Genomic DNA, 18441 nt, shown 5'->3' with positions numbered 1-18441 from the left:
CTGTGTAAACTGACCCAAGCTGCAAAGAAATGGGCGATATAGAAAAATAAATAAATAAATAAATAAATACATAAATAAATAAATAAATAATACTGGTTTGAAATGGTCAGCCTGGCAAGTTCAGCGGTCCCCAACCCATGGTCCAGAGACCGGGACCGGTCCGTGGATCAGTGGGTACCAGGCCGCGGCTCCTCCTTGTCCTATTCCTCAGCTGCTGCCTTGGGGGCTGCCCTGCCACTCTGCTGCCAGCTGACCTATGGTGCTCTCCAGCAGCCACCATGGCTGGGGCTCCCCCTTAGTGTGGCACTGCGCAGCTGCTGCTGGCAGCACCCCCCAGTGGGTGGCAGGAAGTCATGGGCGCTGGCAGGAAAGCGAGCAGGGGCTCAGGCGGCGACATCCCCCGGCAAAAGCTTATTCCCCCCCCCCAGGCCTCAGTAAAATTGTCAAGCGTTGACCGGTCCCCGGTGATAAAAAGGTTGGGGACCACTGTGTAAGACCATTAGCTGCTCTATTTTGGATGTGCTGAAGTTGCTGGACTACTTTTATTTACACCCCCACACAGTGTATTACAATAGTCGAGTCCTGATGCTACTAAGGCATGTGTAACTGTGGCCAGGTCAGCTTCCTCCAGGAAAAGTCACAACTGGTGATCTTGCCTCAGTTGGTAAAAGGTATTCCATGGAACTTCTGACACTTGACTAAAGACAATGTTGAGTCTAGAAATGTGCACCCAATCTCTATCAGAGAACAAGTAACCTTATCCACTTGCTATACTAGTAACAGGAATAGCTAAATAGCTAAATAAGTAGTGTTCGGATGAACAGGGGTGTCCCCAATGTTATTTCCTATGATGGGAATTTATGAACAGACCAGAGAATCTATTTTCCCATAGTAGGAAATAATGGACGTTGGATGGGGATACAGTCTTTGGGTGCCCCTAGAATTGGACCCCCATGTCCAATTTTTTTGAAACTTGGGGGTTCTTGAAAGTTCGGTGCTTCTCCCTCAACTCCCTTGTCCTTAAACTTGGACAAGATTAAAACGGGAAAATCCCCATAGACTTTAATAATGCCATTGGTTTCAACGGCATCCAGATTATTATGATTGTACCATTTTACTCTGCTCTGGTTCGGCCTCACTTGGAGTACTGTGTTCAGAAAGGCTGGGGGAGCTTGGTCTGTTTAGCCTAGAGAGGAGACGACTGAGAGGGGATCTGATAACCATCTTCAAGTATTTAAAAAGGGTGCCATATGGAGGATGGAACAGAATTATTCTCTCTTGCCCCAGAGGGACAGACCAGAATGAATAGGATTAAATTAATTAAAAAGAAATTCCATCTAAACATCCAGAATAAGTTCCTGACAGAGCGGTTTCTCAGTGGAACAAGCTTCCTCAGGAGGTGGTGGGTTCTCCATCTTTGGAAATTTTTAAACAGAAGCTAGATAGCCATCTGACAGAGAGGCTGATTCTGAGAAGGCAAAGGGGTGGCAGGTTACAGTAGATGAGAGATAGGGATGTGAGTGTCCTGCATAGTGCAGGGGGTTAGACTAGATGACCCATGAAGTCCCTTCCAACTCTATTATTGTATGATTGTATGATTCTATGATTTGGATTTGGCCAAATAAATTAGTCTGGTTCCAAAGAACTATGAATGATTCAAACAAATCAGAATTGGACTGAAGTGGTTCAGATCAAGTCCAAAATGGTCTTTCCTTGCACATGCCTAATTATTACACATAGGAGCATGCATACACACTTACCTCATAAGGAAGGTTTTCCTTGAAAGTTTTGAGGGCAACATCAAGAGAAAGTTTCAACCATATTTTATATTCTAAAGATGGATATTCCAAAAACTTGTCAAAAGCTTCAAACAAATCCTCTATAGAGATAAAGCATGTCTGGAAAAATAAGTCCAACAAAAATTATGTTATTTGTCAGTTTTTCTTAGAGTAAATATGTTATACATTTCCAAGCATTTTCAGTTCCACTGAGATTGCCTACTTTATAAATGAGAATTAAAGAGATCTGTCACTCTGGAAACTCCCCAGATGTCAGAGAGAGATTTATAATATCCCTCAGGGGGCCTCCTATCCTCTGGTAGCCCAATTTCAGCAACCACAATGGGCAGGGTTCTAGGAGGCAGGTGGTTGCACTTACTAAACCCAGCTACTTGTCTACTTTGGTTAATGAGACTTGCCTGAAGCCATCAAACATCATCCCCCAAGACAGCCAAGGGGATTCCAGTTCACATTCTGTATCAATTGTAGCAGGAAAGTCATGGCAGAGCAACAAGACTTTATCTGCAAAGAAACTCACTAATGCCTCATAGCTCAAATCCAATTGACTACTATTTCCCTTCCTTGAGGGCAGCTATCCTAAACATTGTGCTGGGCGAGAGCTAGCGGATGTGATAGAGGTAGCATAAAACTCCCGTTTCATATGCCTTCATAAGCATGCAATAAGATGTTCTTATAGTTTCATCGCAAGTATTCCTCCATGCTCACTCTGTCTTCCCTCTTCCTCTTCTTCTCACGAAGCTCCTGGGAATACCAGGGAGCCTGTTTGAGGTGAGGGCAGAGAGGGTGTCAGGGAGCAATCTCCCCAATGCCAGCCAATGAGTTGCTGGCATTTTCAGACTCTGTATCCTAGTCCAGTTCCATCAGCTCCTCCATTTTAAATGTGATGGAGACAGAGACAGAGACCTCAAAGGATACATGGCTAGGTAACTGGCTTTCATTCCTCGTTGGGCAGGTAGTTGAAAGCAGTTCATAGGAATGGGACACACTGAGGCTTCCAGGAAGACCACTGTGGACATTTCTGATGTCAAGGTGATTTCAAATGTGATCATCTCAATGTTTAGCCTTATTCTTTTGACTTCTTTGAAGGCAGTTCCAATGCTGAGCAGGTCAGCGCTAGTGTGAAAGTCAGAACCAAGGTTGATAGAGTTGATGCCAATGTTACTGAAGCAGCTCTTTTTCATTTTAAGCTCACTTTTCCATCTGGGATTCTTGAGCACCTAGAGCCTTTTCCCATACATAGGACAGCCTGTAACCGGGCAACGCTACCCTCTTTCACTTTAAGGAGAGGTATGATGTTGTTTTGTGCCCCTACCCCAGACAAAGCAGACATTATTTATGATAGTCGTTCTGAGCCATTTTAGCCCCACAATTCTCACACTTTTAAAACCAACATCATCAAGGAAAGCATACTCTTGACGAAAAGACTGAAAATCAACAGAAAAAGGAGAGTCTTGTTCTCTTCACATTGTGGCAGGAAAACTGAGGGAAGACTGCTCACCTTGCCCCATCACAGGACCTTTTGGATAGGAAAGGGATAAAATGGAGGCAGGGCAGAGCACTCCTAAGGTCTAAAAAGATCTTGTGAAGCTTGTTATCTCTCCTGTGGCTGGCCTGCGGGTGTACAGTGAGACTACACAGAAGCCATGACAATGAACAAAATGGTTCACAAAGTTTCTTTGGTAAAGAGATAGGGACTATACAGTATAATACCGTATAGAGTACATAGTGGCAGTTAGTGTGTACATTATCATACGATATAACTTCTGCATTGTTTAACATGTCATGTTAATGCTAGTGCCTTGTTTCAGGTATGTTTCAGACTTTTGCTTGGTTTTGGCTGTCTGCTGTCCAGACCTTAATGCATTGTTTATTGGGTGACCCTTTCTGTTGAGCGTATTGACTTACATGACGCAATGTGCCCTGAGTCTCAGTGAGAGGCAGACTATAAATAATGTTAACATATGGGAATGCAGGGATGAGTTAAAATATAAAGGAACTGCCAAAGACAATATCCAAATTAGAAGAAGAATTGGTTCTTATATTCCGCTTTTCTCTACTTGAAGGATTCTCAAAGCAACTTACAATCACCTTCCCTTTCCTCTCCCAACAACAGACACCCTGTGAGGTAGTTCTGATATTACTGGTCAGACAGAACAGCTCTATCAGAGCTGTGGTGAGCCCAAGATCACCCAGTTGGCTGCATGTCGGCGAGTGGAGAATCCAATCCAGCTCACCAGGTTAGAAGTCCATGCACCTAACCACTACGCCAGCGATTCTCAACCGCTCTTACCTTGTGACTCCAAATGCAGCGGCGGGCACACGCACACCAGCAGCGTGTGCGCGTGCATGCACAGCTGCAGAACAGTCAGGCAGCATGGAAGTGGCCATTGGAATGGCTCTGCTGCCACCACCACCTGCTGCTGCCCACCGGCACCCAGCGCCACCTGCCACCGCCCAACACCACTTGTCGTTGCTGCCACTTGCCACTGCCACTGCAGCGGCAACCAACCTGGGGACCCCCAAGAAGGGGCCAGGTGACCCCAATTGGGGTTGCAACCCATAGGCTGAGAACCAATACACTACGCCAAGCTGGTAAGGGTATCCAAATTAGTAAAGATAATTATTCATATTAACATTTAAAAACTGACTCAGTGACTTATCTTCTTTTTATATTGTAATGGCTTATGGCTACACGCAGTACAATCTGACTTGACTAAGTGACTATGCAATCACAGCACAGTCATTCAAATATTCCTTCTTAGACTGATAGCCACTTGCATCTTTAACAGCGGTTTGATATGCAGCTATTAGTACATGACAATATAACAGTAATTCTATTAATTAGGCCAATGCTTCATCTAGTCCAACATTCACTATCCCACAATGGCCAACCAGATTCCCATGTCAAGTTTACAAATAGTTATGGAGGCCAAGGCCAGCCCTGCACTACCCCTTCCCCTGTTTCACCAGTGCTGGTATTCAGAGGTTTATTGTCTCTGAAAATATATGTTACTAGGGGCAAAACCCATTGTATCCAAGAATACAACAGGCGCTAGAGCTTGGCAGTGGGAAGAGGAAGGGGAGGAGTTGTCCAGTCTGTAAGGGCATGGGGTTGAATGTGTGTGTTGTGTGGGAGGTTGTGCTGGCATAGTGGAAATGAGGGCATGGGTGTGGAGATATGGGTGTCAAGAACCTGTGGTTTGGAATGTTCATTGAGTGCGGGAGAGGACTGACCTTTGGGAATTGTGGCATAGTGGTTACAGATGAGCTTTCCAGAGCCATGTCTTCAGATATGTGAAGGGAAAATCAGACTGGAGACTCTTCTTAGGGGAAGATTACATGGCAACCAATTCCCCCCAGTTCTGTGTCATTTCCCTACTTGTGGGAATTAGGCCACAGACACCGAAATGTCCCTCTGCTCTAATACACATGGGGTAGTCACAGTACACAGGTGTCCACCCTGGTCCTTCTTCTCCATTTTTTTCACTGTTGATAAAATGTTACGTGCCCACATGCTTCTTTCATGGTTGCACCTTAGAAGAACGGATTTTTGTACCCTGTTGTTTACTGCCCAAAGGAGTCTCAAAGCGGCTTACAAACACCTTTTCCATTCGTCTCCCCACAATAGTCAACCTGTGAGGTATGTGGGGCTGTGAGAGGTCTGAGAGAACTGGGAATGGGCCGCAGTGACCCAGCAGGCCTAAGGTGTCTCAAAGCATTTTCCAATCATCTTCCCTTCCTCTCCCTCTCACTATTTACAGTTTCAGGCTGTAAGTATTTATTTAGATCTTCCTGCACATTCCAAACTCACAGGACTGATGCTGATCTTGCTGGTAAGGTCTGGCAATAGCCCATAGCCCAGGAGGGACACACCTGCACCACTCCCTCCCAACTGCAGACAAAAATGGCTCCTTTGAAGGCTGGACTCTGAGGCATTGTACGATTTGGAAGTCCCACCACCAAACCAAGCCTAGTCCACATTGGACTTAAGATTTGTTTTTTTTAAAGGTCTTTAACTCAAATGTTAGATTTCAAATTTTAGAGTCATAGAATCATAGAGTTGTAAGGGGCTCCTCAGTCATCTAGTCCAACACCCTGCACTATGCAGGACACTCAGAACCCTATCACTCACCCACTGTTACCTGCCACCCCCTTAAATCTTCACAGAATCTGCCTTTTTGTCAGATTTTAAAAATTTAGCTAGACTTCAAGTGTTAATATTATTTCATCTTTAGTCTAAATCATTCTTTTGCAAATCACAATGTATAAATACATCCAATAAAACATATTAGAAAGAAGAATTTTCTCACCTGCACAGCAGTTTCACAAGTAATCATAAATTCCATTTCTTGCTTAGTTAGGCAGTTCAGCTCTCCTACTATTGCGCCAGTGACCAAATAATCTGAATAGGGAAGTCTTGTAGGATGTGTTTGTTCATACAGTTCTTTGTCAACTCCATAACGAGGAGCAGAACCATAAACCTTTTGAACAATTGCAAAGAGCAAAATGCATATCAGATAATGAAATAATGTGAACTAAGAAATAATAGCATCTACAATTCTTAAAATAACTTTTAAATATATTGTAATGAACTGTGGGTGTACAGGCTACACATTCATTATAATTTTCCCTTTTCTTGGGTTCTTCTTTTAATTGACTAAATGGAGGATTTTTCCCTAGATAGCCTATATTGGGAGCTGGCATCTGTGAGGAGTCATGCTGGGATTCTTTGTGTACATCAGTCTCAGGGAATAATCCAGGCAGCTGCCTCTCACAAGAAAAGGGATGCTGCCAGAGGAATTAAAGGAGGAGAGCAGTAATCTGGGCCCCTTTTAGGTAAAGGCAAAACCTCAAAAACTGGTGGTAGTGGTTTACAAAGTCCCTACTTGCCCAGTGGTTATGTATAAAAATGAAAGATACCATGCCATAATACCATAAATGTAAAATTTGAAAGACTAGCTTAATTTCTTCTTTAAGACTACAAAATACATCTTTTATCTGAGTACATAACTGGAACTTTTGTTAACATGTCACATAGGCAAGACTCATAGTTGCTGATCTTAATACTTTAGCAAATGGAAGAATGCATACTTGTAAATCCCCCAATGGAGATAGAACCTTCAAGCATATATTATGTTGCAGGACAATACAAATGAAAGCTTATTTTAATTTTTGCTCGCTCTTAGGATTATCTTGCTCAGGAATGCCAGATATTTAGCAGGCAATATTATAGCCCACAAAAGAAACAGGGAGGGATATTATAGCTACATTATAGATCCTAGCCAGTCTCCTTCAGTAGCAATGAAGCGAAGGCAGGACTATCTAGTTTAGGTAACAATTTGTTGAACAACCCAGCCATTTTTGTTGCTTCTGGGCCAGCTACCAGAGAAGGGCTTGCTATTTTAAAAAGGAATCTAACGTTTCTTTCATGCCCACACAGCTACTGACAGTACCCATTCTTGTCAACAATAACAAAAAAGGCAACAGTCACAAGCCCTTTAGAGATGTGGCACTCCAGATGTGGCACCCCAGTTGCCCAGTTGCTCCCAGTAAATCCTGTGTTTTCGCAACAGCCCCACGAGGGTTTCACCCATTTGGTCAGAATTAATTTTAAAAACATTTTTAAATTTTTAAAAAATTATCAGGTGACCCCCCCAAAAAAATGGCCCATGGTGGGTCTGGAGGGGGTGGGAAGGAGATGGGCCTCTGCCATACAAATCCTTGCTGGCCAAGGCTTGTCATATGTGGTAGCAACTGGAGTCCAGAGAGATAAATACTTTATTTTAAACTTACCTGTTGGGGGGTGGGGGAGGAGAGAGTGACACAGGCCTGCCCCAGCCCTGTTTCTGGCATTCGGGGTTGGAGGTGATGGAGCAGCAAAGGTGTACAGCGGCTCTGTTTCTGGCCTTGAGGGGGTGGGGAAGGGAGGATTGGCATAGGCCTGCAAAGAAACAGCATTGGCCTGCTTCAGCCCTGTTTCTGGCACTGGGGGGGAAGGGAAGCAAAGGAGCAGCATTGACCTGCCCCAGCCCCAATTCTAATACAGCAGAAGAAAATACAATGGGTAAAATATACAGAGTGAAAGCGATTAAGCAGGCACAAAAGATCCAGAAAATTTCTACTGAATTCATAATACATTTTAATAGAAATTTACTGTATCGTTTGTGCCTATACATTGGGTTAATCATTGGGTGTATAAAGATGTTAAATAGCATGGGGGAGAGAACTGCACCCTGAGGGACCCCACAAGGGAGTCTATAGGAACACTGGAACTAATTCCCCACTGCTACCCTCTGGGTCAGGTTATGGAGAAAGGAGCGTATCCAGCTCAAAGCTGTGCTCCATATCCCATCCCGGTGAGGTGGTGAGCTAGCTGTTCATGGTCGACCACGTCAAATGCGGCCAACAGATCTAATAGAACTAGCACAGTGGACCCACCTTGATCTGGCTGGCTATCGATATCATCCAACAAGGCGACCAACACTGTCTGTACCCCATGGCCAGAAGAAAAGCCAGACTGATATGGATCGAGTGCCAAAGTTTCTTCCAAGAATGCCAAGAGCTGGTCTGCTGCAGCCCTTTCAACTACCTTACCCAGGAATGCCATATTGCGAAACCAGGCAGTAGCTGGCCGGGTCCCCCGGGTCCAGCAATGTTTTTTTGAGGAGAGATTGAACTGTGCAGCTGCTCAGGGAACTCCCCAGTAGATAGGAAGAGATTGATAATATCCCTGAATTGGCCTCTTATCCATTGGCCACCCCCTTTGAGGAACCAAAACGGGCAGGGATCAAAGGGACAAATGGTCACCCTGACCATAGGGTGGTGGTAGAAACGACAATGGCAAAGGCCTGCCCCGGCCTTGTTTCTGCAGGCTCCCATTGCAGGATCCCTTTGGTGAAGAAGAGCAAACTGGTAGCCAGCCCAGAATCTCAGATCAATGGAATCAATATTAGATGCTTTAATTCCAATCCATCACCAAGCAATCTGGGCATTTGGAAATAGAACTTCTTAGCTGGGGTTTGGACATTTAGCCTCTTAAGATGAGTTCTTATTGTTGCATACTGTGAGCCAGAGGAGTAAAAGCTCTTGGAAGATGTAGCAGAAGAATTCTAATCAAAATGACCGTTTCCACCTTGGATCTGTTCCCTAATTGCTACAGTGACAGAATTGTGAAAAGATCAAAAGGTAGTGGTAGGTGGGTGTCCTCCTAGCCTACCAAGGACAAATCACCCTGCATTTCTGCTTCCTCTGCCTCTAGCCTGACCCAGCACAGGTGTGTGGGAGGAGGCCATTGACCTAATAAGTGAATTCCTGGTAGAAAGAAATTCCAATTCAATAGGTGCAATTAGCTGAACAGAGAATTTCACACCCCAAATCCTAGCTGTATAATGTTACAAATCTGCCTAAGTGGGTATGACTTAGTATGAATGACCTACTGATATGAATCCACCTGTCCATTGGTATACTATAAAGGAGAACTCTTAAAGGAGAGGTATTAAGGTATCTGAGGTTTTAAAATATACTACAGGTGTGCAAACTCAGCTGATTAGCAAGTACTTTGTGGTAACCCCCCCCCCCAGCATTTCATATCCACATTTTGGGGGTTGGTATAATTATTGATATTTTGGATATAATCAGGTCTTCAATAACAGTTCATTATTTGGATTCAGATATTTCCTGTTATTCCAACAATTATTTGAGTCCATTATTTTTTATCGGGACTTTTTCGGGGGGGGGGGGGCTGGACTGGCTGTTTATCAAACAAATAGCACAACATTTGTGGTGTAATTAGTGTTGCCTGTCAACTAAATGGCTCCCAAGTTTCAAGTGAACGAGGTGCCTCCTGCCATCCATTGTTTCTTATGGAGAGAAAATTCATGCTTTCTCCAGGGAAAAGAATAGTCAAACACAAGCAAACACTGGCCAAATGCCTCCTAAAGCAAATACAGCCAACTAGCCCAACAGAACCAATGTCAAACCAAAAATTCCCAGCAGAATCATAGGCCAATGTGGTAATCCTAACACATCCAACATTACACCAGGAAATTCAAACCAAACCAACTGAAGCAAGGGAAGGGACATTATTTTTAGCTCAGAATAATGTCAGGCCACAGAAGTCAAGCAGAATCCAGGACCAGGGCATGGCAAACCAACAGGATCCCTGTCAAATCAAAGAATCCCAGGAGGCTATGGCAAGCTCATTTGTCCATGAGAGCTGCCTCCCAACTTCTAATTCCTGTTGTTTAGAAAACCCGCAAAAAGCAAAAAAAAAAAAAAAAATTCAAGTTTGGTGCTTTAAAACTCTAGCCTTGGATATTCCTGACTATTTCTGAGAATATTTACTGGTATTACTGAGAGTCCTGAATATTGATCTGGATTCCAAATATATCTGAAAAATATTAATAAGGTATGTTTCAGGTATACATTCGCACTGGATGGACCCCAAGCACACATCCGTAACCTGTGGCCTTTCTTGTATCTGAAATCTATCTCTGCACAATGCTCAGAGCTTTGGCTCTACAAACCTCAAAAGATAATCCTTACCACGCCCGCGGTGCAGGCGCCGCAGACTAAATAAAGCTTTAAGCACTTTGGGGGAGGAGTTAAGGTGGGCTTTGTCCGTGATGAGGAAGGGGCCTGATTGGCCCCTTCCTCCGGACAGACCATCGGCCGGGCCAATCCCCGCCCTTCCAACAAGGAAGCAACTGCGAAGCGCCTCTCGACGCGTCACGCCGCCAGCCGAGGCAGCCCCCGGCAGCCGCGCTCCACGCGACTGCCGGGGGCTGCCTGCCCTAGCGCCCGCTGCATTAGTCACAGCGGGCTTGATTACTAGTTTATGATGTTATCATTCAAAAGAGTATTTATTGGCTAGGATAAGACAAGATAGATTTTAGGCATGCATTTCAGTGTTTGGTATTATGTTAACCATTTAACCATTTTCTGATTGATCATATTTTGTAAAACTTAATATCAAATGTGATTCCTTTGTTGCATAACAGATTACAATTTTAAATAAGAATTAGATCTAAATGTGTTATATAGCAATTAATGTTGTTGTTTTTAAATGAGATAGTTTTGTAATATTACACAAGATCTGAAGAACCTCTTTCATATAATATAGGTATGAATATTTTTCGGAGAGCTCACACATGATTTAAAACAGATGTGAATTTTCCTCTACGTAGACAATTACAGGCACTGATGATGACATTAGTTACATATGAGTAATCATAGTTAATGCATGCTGTTGCAAATTAGCCTTATTAGAACAAGCAATTTGTGCACAGGATGACATTACTTTAATTACTGTAAGCAGCTTGTTCATTTGTTGAGTACGGTACATTTGGAGAAAGGTTAGTTTATCCACTAATTAATCATAACCTTTATTATTACAAATTCAGAAAAGCTTAGGAGACATCTCTTGTTAAAGCAAAAGTGTAGGTGATAGAAGTCTAAAAGTAATTTATCATTCTACTTTGCTTTTTTCCTGCTGAGGTAAATAAAGGTATTGCATGCTTTTTATCTGAAAGCAATCTATGAGTGGGAGACAAAATTACTAACTCTAGGCATTATGACAATTAGGGAGACAGTAAAACAAATACATATACATATACTTTCCAGGTTCTCCAAAGGGAATCTGTACTGCTGCTTCATGAAATAAAACATGCTGATAGACATAATATAGATAAATGGGAATATAAAGAAGGAGAATTTCTATTACCCATTACATTTATAAATACAACTCCAAAGTGCTAAAAGTTATAGTTGAATTATAGTTGCTCAGAAAATTGATAGAACATTAAAAAGGACAGAGATAATATGAGTTTAATTTATTGATACAAGCTGCAGCTCACACTGATATAGATACCAACACACACTGGTATAGCTTTGAAATGTCTGAGAATACACATAAGCTATGTATACACTGTGAACTAGATTGGCTGCTATAGCATACAGGAAGGAGGAATCACTGCAGAAATGAAAAAAAGGTTCCACCTACTGACAGAAGCCCCCTTCAAGGATCGCTGCCTTGTTGTGGCAAGGGGGCTTGCGTAGTTCAGTGAAGCTATGAGCTATACCGTGCAGGGCCACCCAAGACGGACAGGTCATAGCTGAGAGCTCTGACAAAAGGTGATCCACTGGAGAAGGAAATGGCAAACCACTCCAGTATCTTTGCCATGAAAACTCTATGGACAGTTCCAATAGGCATAACGATATGACGCTGGAAGATGAGCCCCTCAGGTCGGAAGGTGTCCAATATGCTACTGGGGATGAGCAGACGGCTAGTACGAGTAGCGCCAGAATGAATGAAGCGGCTGGGCCAAAGCCGAAAGGACGCTCAGTTGTGGAAGTAACTGGTGGCGAAAAGACAGTCCGATGCTGTAAAGATTTTTATTCCATAGGAACCTGGAACGTCAGATCCATGAATCAAGGCAAGCTGGACGTGGTTAAACAAGAAATGAGAAGACTGAACATCGACATTTTAGGAATCAGTGAACTAAAATGGACAGGAATGGGTGAATTTAATTCAGATGACCATCAGGTATACTACTGTGGACAAGAATCTCGCAGAAGAAATGGAGTAGCCTTCATAATCAATAAGAGAGTAGGAAAAGCAGTCTTGGGATACAATCCCCAAAATGACAGAATGATCTCAGTTCGAATCCAAGGCAAACCATTCAACATCACAGTGATCCGGGTCTACGCCCCAACCACTGCTGCTGAAGAGGATGAAGTTGATCAGTTCTATGAAGCCCTACAACACCTTCTAGAAGCAACGCCCAAAAATGATGTGCTTATCATCATGGGGGATTGGAATGCTAAAGTAGGAAGCCAAAAGATAACCGGGATAACAGGCAAGTTTGGCATTGGAGTACAAAATGAAGCAGGGCACAGGCTGGTAGAATTTTGTCAAGAGAATACAATGGTCATAGCAAACACTCTTTTCCAGCAACCCAAGAGACGACTCTACACATGGACATCACCAGACGGTCAACACAGAAATCAGATTGACTATGTGCTCTGCAGCCAAAGATGGAAAAGTTCTATCCAGTCAATAAAAACAAGACCAGGAGCTGATTGTGGTTCAGATCATGAGCTTCTTGTTGCAAAATTTAGGCTTAAATTGAAGAAAGTAGGGAAAAGCACTAGGCCACTCAGGTATGAACTAAATCATATCCCCGACGAATACACAGTGGAGGTGACAAATAGATTTAAGGAATTAGATCTGATAGACAGAGTGCCTGAAGAACTATGGACGGAGGTTCGCAACATTGTACAAGAGGTAGCAACTAAAACCATCCCAAAGAAAAAGAAATGCAAGAAATCAAAATGGCTGTCTGAGGAAGCTTTACAAATAGCTAAGGAGAGAAGGGAAGTGAAAGGCAAGGGAGAAAGAGAAAGATACACCCAATTGAATGCAGAATTCCAGAGAAAAGCTAGAAGAGATAAGAATGCCAGTGCAAACAAATAGAAGAAAACAATAGAATGGGGAGGACCAGAGATCTTTTCAAGAAAATTGGAGATATGAAGAGAACGTTTCATGCAAAGGTGGGTATGATAAGGGACCAAAATGGTAGGGACCTCACAGAAGCAGAAGAGATTAAACAAAGGTGGCAAAATTATACAGAAGAACTATACAAGAGCGAGCTTAATATCCCTGATGACCACAATGGGGTAGTTACTGACCTGGAGCCAGACATCCTGGAATGTGAAGTCAAATGGGCCTTAGGAAGTCTGAGCAACAATAAAGCTAGTGGTAGTGACAGCATTCCAGTTGAACTATTCAAAATCTTAAAGGACGATGCAGTAAAAGTGCTACACTCAATATGCCAGCAAATTTGGAAAACTCAACAATGGCCACAGGATTGGAAAAGGTCAGTTTACATTCCAATCCCAAAGAAGGGCAATGCCAAAGAATGTTCAAACTACTGCACCATTGCACTAATTTCTCATGCTAGCAAAGTTATGCTCAAAATCCTACAAGCTAGGCTCCAGCAATATGTGGACCGAGAACTTCCAGAAGTACAGGCAGGATTTCGAAGAGGCAGAGGAACTAGAGATCAAATTGCCAACATACGCTGGATCATGGAGAAAGCTAGGGAGTACCAGAAGAACGTCTACTTCTGCTTCATTGACTATGCTAAAGCCTTTGATTGTGTGGAGCACAACAAATTGTGGCAAGTTCATAAAGAGATGGGAATACCAGAGCATCTTATTTGTCTCTTGAGAAATTTATATGCAGGTCAAGAAGCAACAGTGAGAACTGAACATGGAATCACTGACTGGTTCAAAATTGAGAAAGGAGTTCGGCAAGGCTGTATACTGTCGCCTTGCCTATTTAACTTGTATGCAGAGCACATCATGAGAAATGCGGGATTAGAGGAGTCACAAATTGGGATCAAGATTGCAGGGAGAAATATCAACAACCTCAGATATGCAGATGATACCACTCTAATGGCAGAAAGTGAAGAGGAACTAAAGAGCCTGTTGATGCGGGTGAAGGAGGAGAGTGCAAAAGTTGGCTTGAAACTCAACATCAAGAAAACAAAGATCATGGCATCCGGCCCTCTCAATTCCTGGCAAATAGAAGGGGAAGAAATGGAGATAGTGACAGATTTTATTTTCCTGGGCTCCAAGATCACTGCAGATGGGGACTGCAGCAAAGAAATTAAAAGACGCTTGCTCCTGGGGAGGAAAGCTATGGCAAATCTAGAGAGCATCCTAAAAAGCAGAGACATCACCCTGCCAACAAAAGTGCGTTTAGTCAAGGCTATGGTCTTCCCAGTTGCAATGTATGGCTGCGAAAGTTGGACCATAAGGAAGGCCGAGCGTCAAAGAATTGAGGCTTTTGAACTCTGGTGCTGGAGAAGACTCTTGCGAGTCCCTTGGACTGCAAGGCGAACAAACCGGTCAGTCCTAGAGGAGATCAGCCCTGACTGCTCTTTAGAAGGCCAGATCCTGAAGATGAAACTCAAATATTTTGGCCACCTCATGAGAAGGAAGGACTCCCTGGAGAAGAGCCTAATGCTGGGAGCGATCGAGGGCAAAAGAAGAAGGGGACGACAGAGAATGAGGTGGCTGGATGGAGTCACTGAAGCAGTAGGTGCAAACTTAAATGGACTCCGGGGAATGGTAGAGGACAGGAAAGCCTGGAGGATCATTGTCCATGGGGTCGCGATGGGTCGGACACGACTTCGCACATAACAACAACAACAACTGACAGAAGATGGCAACAGAAAGGGAGAAGCAAACTTCCTAGGGAATCTTGGATTCTGAAAGATTTCGAGTCATGCAGTACATAAAAGTTGCTTATATATCATAAATGATTGCTTATTAGAACAGGTGGTCAGAGAGCCAAAATGAGGAGTTGTTGTTGTTAGGTGCAAAGTCGTGTCCGACCCTTCGTGACCCCATGGACAATGATCCTCCAGGCCTTCGTCCTCTACCATTCTCCAGAGTCCATTTAAGTTTGCACCTACTGCTTCAGTGACTCCATCCAGCCACCTCATTCTCTGTCGTCCCCTTCTTCTTTTGCCCTCGATCGCTCCCAGCATTAGGCTCTTCTCCAGGGAGTCCTTCCTTCTCATGAGGTGGCCAAAGTATTTGAATTTCATCTTCAGGATCTGGCCTTCTAAAGAGCAGTCAGGGCTGATCTCCTCTAGGACTGACCGGTTTGTTCGCCTTGCAGTCCAAGGGACTCGCAAGAGTCTTCTCCAGCACCAGAGTTCAAAAGCCTCAATTCTTTGACACTCAACTTTCCTTATGGTCCAACTTTCACAGCCATTCATTGCAAAACAGGGTTGCACTTACCTGTAACTGTTGTTCATCGAGTGGTCTTCTGTGCAGTCACATATGGGTTTTGCGAAGATCGCAGGCCTGCCACGGAGAATTAACTAGCCAGCTCAAAGCAAAAAAAGGTCTCCCAAGAGTGCTCACCCCTCCCCTCACAGAGTGACTTTCCCGCCCAAAGTCACATGATGTGGGAGGAGTTAGCACTCTCCCCTCAGCCCTTTCCCCTTGCCGCTCAACGGGGTATCAATAAGTAGCGGCCCAGTGGGGAAGGAGGGAGGGTTGTGTGACTGCACAGAAGACTACTCGATGAACAACAGTTACAGGTAAGTGCAACCCTGTTTTCATCTTCGTGGTTTCTGTGCAGTCCCACATGGGAGATTAACAAGATGATACAGCAATGGAGTTGGGGTGGGCTATTAGCGGATTATTGATTTTAACACCGCTTTTCCCACTGCTGCATCTTTTCCAGAGTCAACATCAATGCAGCAGTGACATATGAAGGTGCCAGGCGTTGACCATGTCGCTGCTCTGCAAATGTCACGCATCGGAAGGTTAGCCGCAAACGCTGCAGACAATGCCTGTGCCCTTGTGGAGTGCGCTTTAATCCCGAATGGACAGTCTAAGCCAGAAGCCTTGTATGCCAGAGAAATCGCTTGTACAATCCATCTTGAAATGGTTTGCGCAGATGCAGCTTTACCTTTTCTCACACCCCGGAAACAGATAAAAAGAGACTTATCTTGTCTAAAGTCTTTGGTTCTGTCCAAATAAAAAAGTATGGCTCTGCGAATGTCAAGTGTATGCATTTGTGTTTCAAATTGAGAGGTGGGTTGTGGAAAAAACACCGGGAGGACCAAAGATTGTCCCATGTGGAACTTGGAAACCACCTTTGGAAGAAAAGAGACACTAGGACGTAGTATAATTTTGTCAGGAAAAACCTGTAAAAATGGAGGCTCAGAGGATAGTGCCGCGAGTTCCCCCACTACGCACTGAGGTTATTGCAACCAAAAAGGCAACTTTGAATGACAAAAAAGACAAATCCGATTTGGCAGAGATTCAAAAGGTTTATGAGTTAAACGAGATAAAACAAGGGATAGACTCCATTGTGAAATTACAGGAACATTAGGTGGGAACAAATTCTTTAAACCTTTCAAAAACTTTGTAATTAACGGATGAGCAAAAATAGTTTTACCGTCGACCATTTCATGAGAAGCAGAAATAGCCACTAAGTGTACTTTGATAGAAGAATTGGATAGTCCTCTAACTTTTAATTTAACTAAATAAGAAACAAATGACAGGTAAAGGACAGGGTGGCTTCCAAAATCTGGTCTACTCTCAAGTCTTCTACAAACCTACCCTCCAGGCTGTCAGGTGGAGGGGTTGGGGGTTTGGATGCAGGTGCTCTCCCCAAGTTAGGCGATCTGTCCGGTTCGGCGGGTGAAGATACCTCCCTTTGGCCAATTGGAAGAGAGTGTGGAACCATGTTTTTTCCATCCAAAAGGGCGTGACACAGATGCATTGAGTGTCGTCTGCTACTAATTTGGTCACCATCCTGTTTATTAGTCCGAATGGAGGGAAGGCATAAAAAAGGGATCCCTTCCAACAGTGGAGGAAGGCATCTCCCAGTGAGGTCGGATCTATTCCTCCCCTGGAATAAAACTGAGTGCACTTCGTGTTTTGATGAGTCGCAAACAAATCCACGGTTGGTTGACCCCACTGATGAAAAATGGGGTTTATACAGGATGGGTTGAGAGACCACTCCTAAACCATGTTTACATCTCTGCTCAATGTGTCTGCCCATGTGTTCAGTGACCCGGCAATGTGAATGGCAGACAAGGTTGTTCGATTGGAAATAGCCCAGTCCCAAATTCTTGTCGCTTCTTGGCATAGTCTTTTGGACTTGCTGCCTCCCTGTTTTTTTATGTAAAAAACTGCTGTCATATTGTCCGATGCTACCAGGACATGTTTTTCTGTAAACAGGTCTGAAAAGAAAGAAAGAGCATGTCTTATGGCTTGCAGTTCCAAAATATTAATATGTAAAGATTTTTCTGTCTCACTCCAGCGACCACTAGTGGCATGCTGGAGGCAATGTGCCCCCCAACCGTCCAGAGAGACATCTGTATAAAGGAGTAAATCCTCTTGTTGTAACCCAAAAGGTACCCCTGTAGCTAAGTTTTAAGGGATGGTCCACCATTTGAGAGATTGGGAAACTGAACGAGGTAGTGTGAAGTGTTTCCAACTGCTGACTCCACTCCCGTGGCCAGGACGAAAGCCAGACTGATATGGATCGAGTGCTGAAGTTTCCTCCAAGAAAGCCAGGAGCTGGTCCGCCGCAGCCTTTTCTAACACCTTGCCCAGGAACGCTAAGTACAATACTGGGCGGTAGCTGGCAGGATCCCGCGGGTCCATCGTTGGTTTTTTCAGGAGAGGACAAACCACTGCCTCCTTCAGCCTCTCAAGGAACTCCCCAGAACCCAAGGAGCAGTTGATAATGTCCCTGAGTTGGCCTCCTATCTTCTGGCCACCTCCTTTGAGGAGCCAGGAAGGACAGGGGTCAAGGGGGCAAGTGGTCACCCTGACCGATCCCAGCAACTTGTCCTCTTCGGAGGAAGAGAGCCGCCTGAAGCCATCAAACCTCTCAATGCCAAGGGCGGCCAACAGGCCTCCAGTTCGTTTACTGTATTAATTGTAGCGGGAAGGTCATGGTGGAGCAACAAGACTTTGTCCGCAAAATAGCTCGCCAATGCCTCACAGCCAAGTTCCAATTGGCTAATATTTTGGCGCCTCTGAAGGGCGGTGAGGGATCAAACTACCATAAATAATTGGGCTGGGCGAGAGCTTGCGGACGCGA

At 44.1% G+C, this 18441-nt stretch overlaps 1 protein-coding gene across 3 annotated transcripts in view; it reads right to left on the bottom strand.

The window, feature by feature from the left end:
- LOC143829830 (solute carrier family 9 member C1-like) overlaps positions 1–18441 on the bottom strand; it is a 188666-nt gene that overhangs the window by 28107 nt on the left and 142118 nt on the right. For all 3 annotated transcript variants that reach the window (XM_077321296.1, XM_077321297.1, XM_077321298.1), the window contains 2 exons: positions 6110–6280; positions 1761–1898 (listed from right to left, as the gene is read on the bottom strand). In XM_077321296.1, the coding sequence (XP_077177411.1) occupies positions 1761–1898; positions 6110–6280 (309 nt within the window). The remainder of the gene's footprint in view (positions 1–1760; positions 1899–6109; positions 6281–18441) is intronic.

The sequence above is a fragment of the Paroedura picta genome, chromosome 2 (genome assembly GCF_049243985.1).
Source record: "Paroedura picta isolate Pp20150507F chromosome 2, Ppicta_v3.0, whole genome shotgun sequence".
Taxonomy (NCBI): Eukaryota; Metazoa; Chordata; class Lepidosauria; order Squamata; family Gekkonidae; genus Paroedura; species Paroedura picta.
Note: the sequence above shows the minus strand (reverse complement) of the source record. Positions and strands in the feature narration are given on the sequence as shown.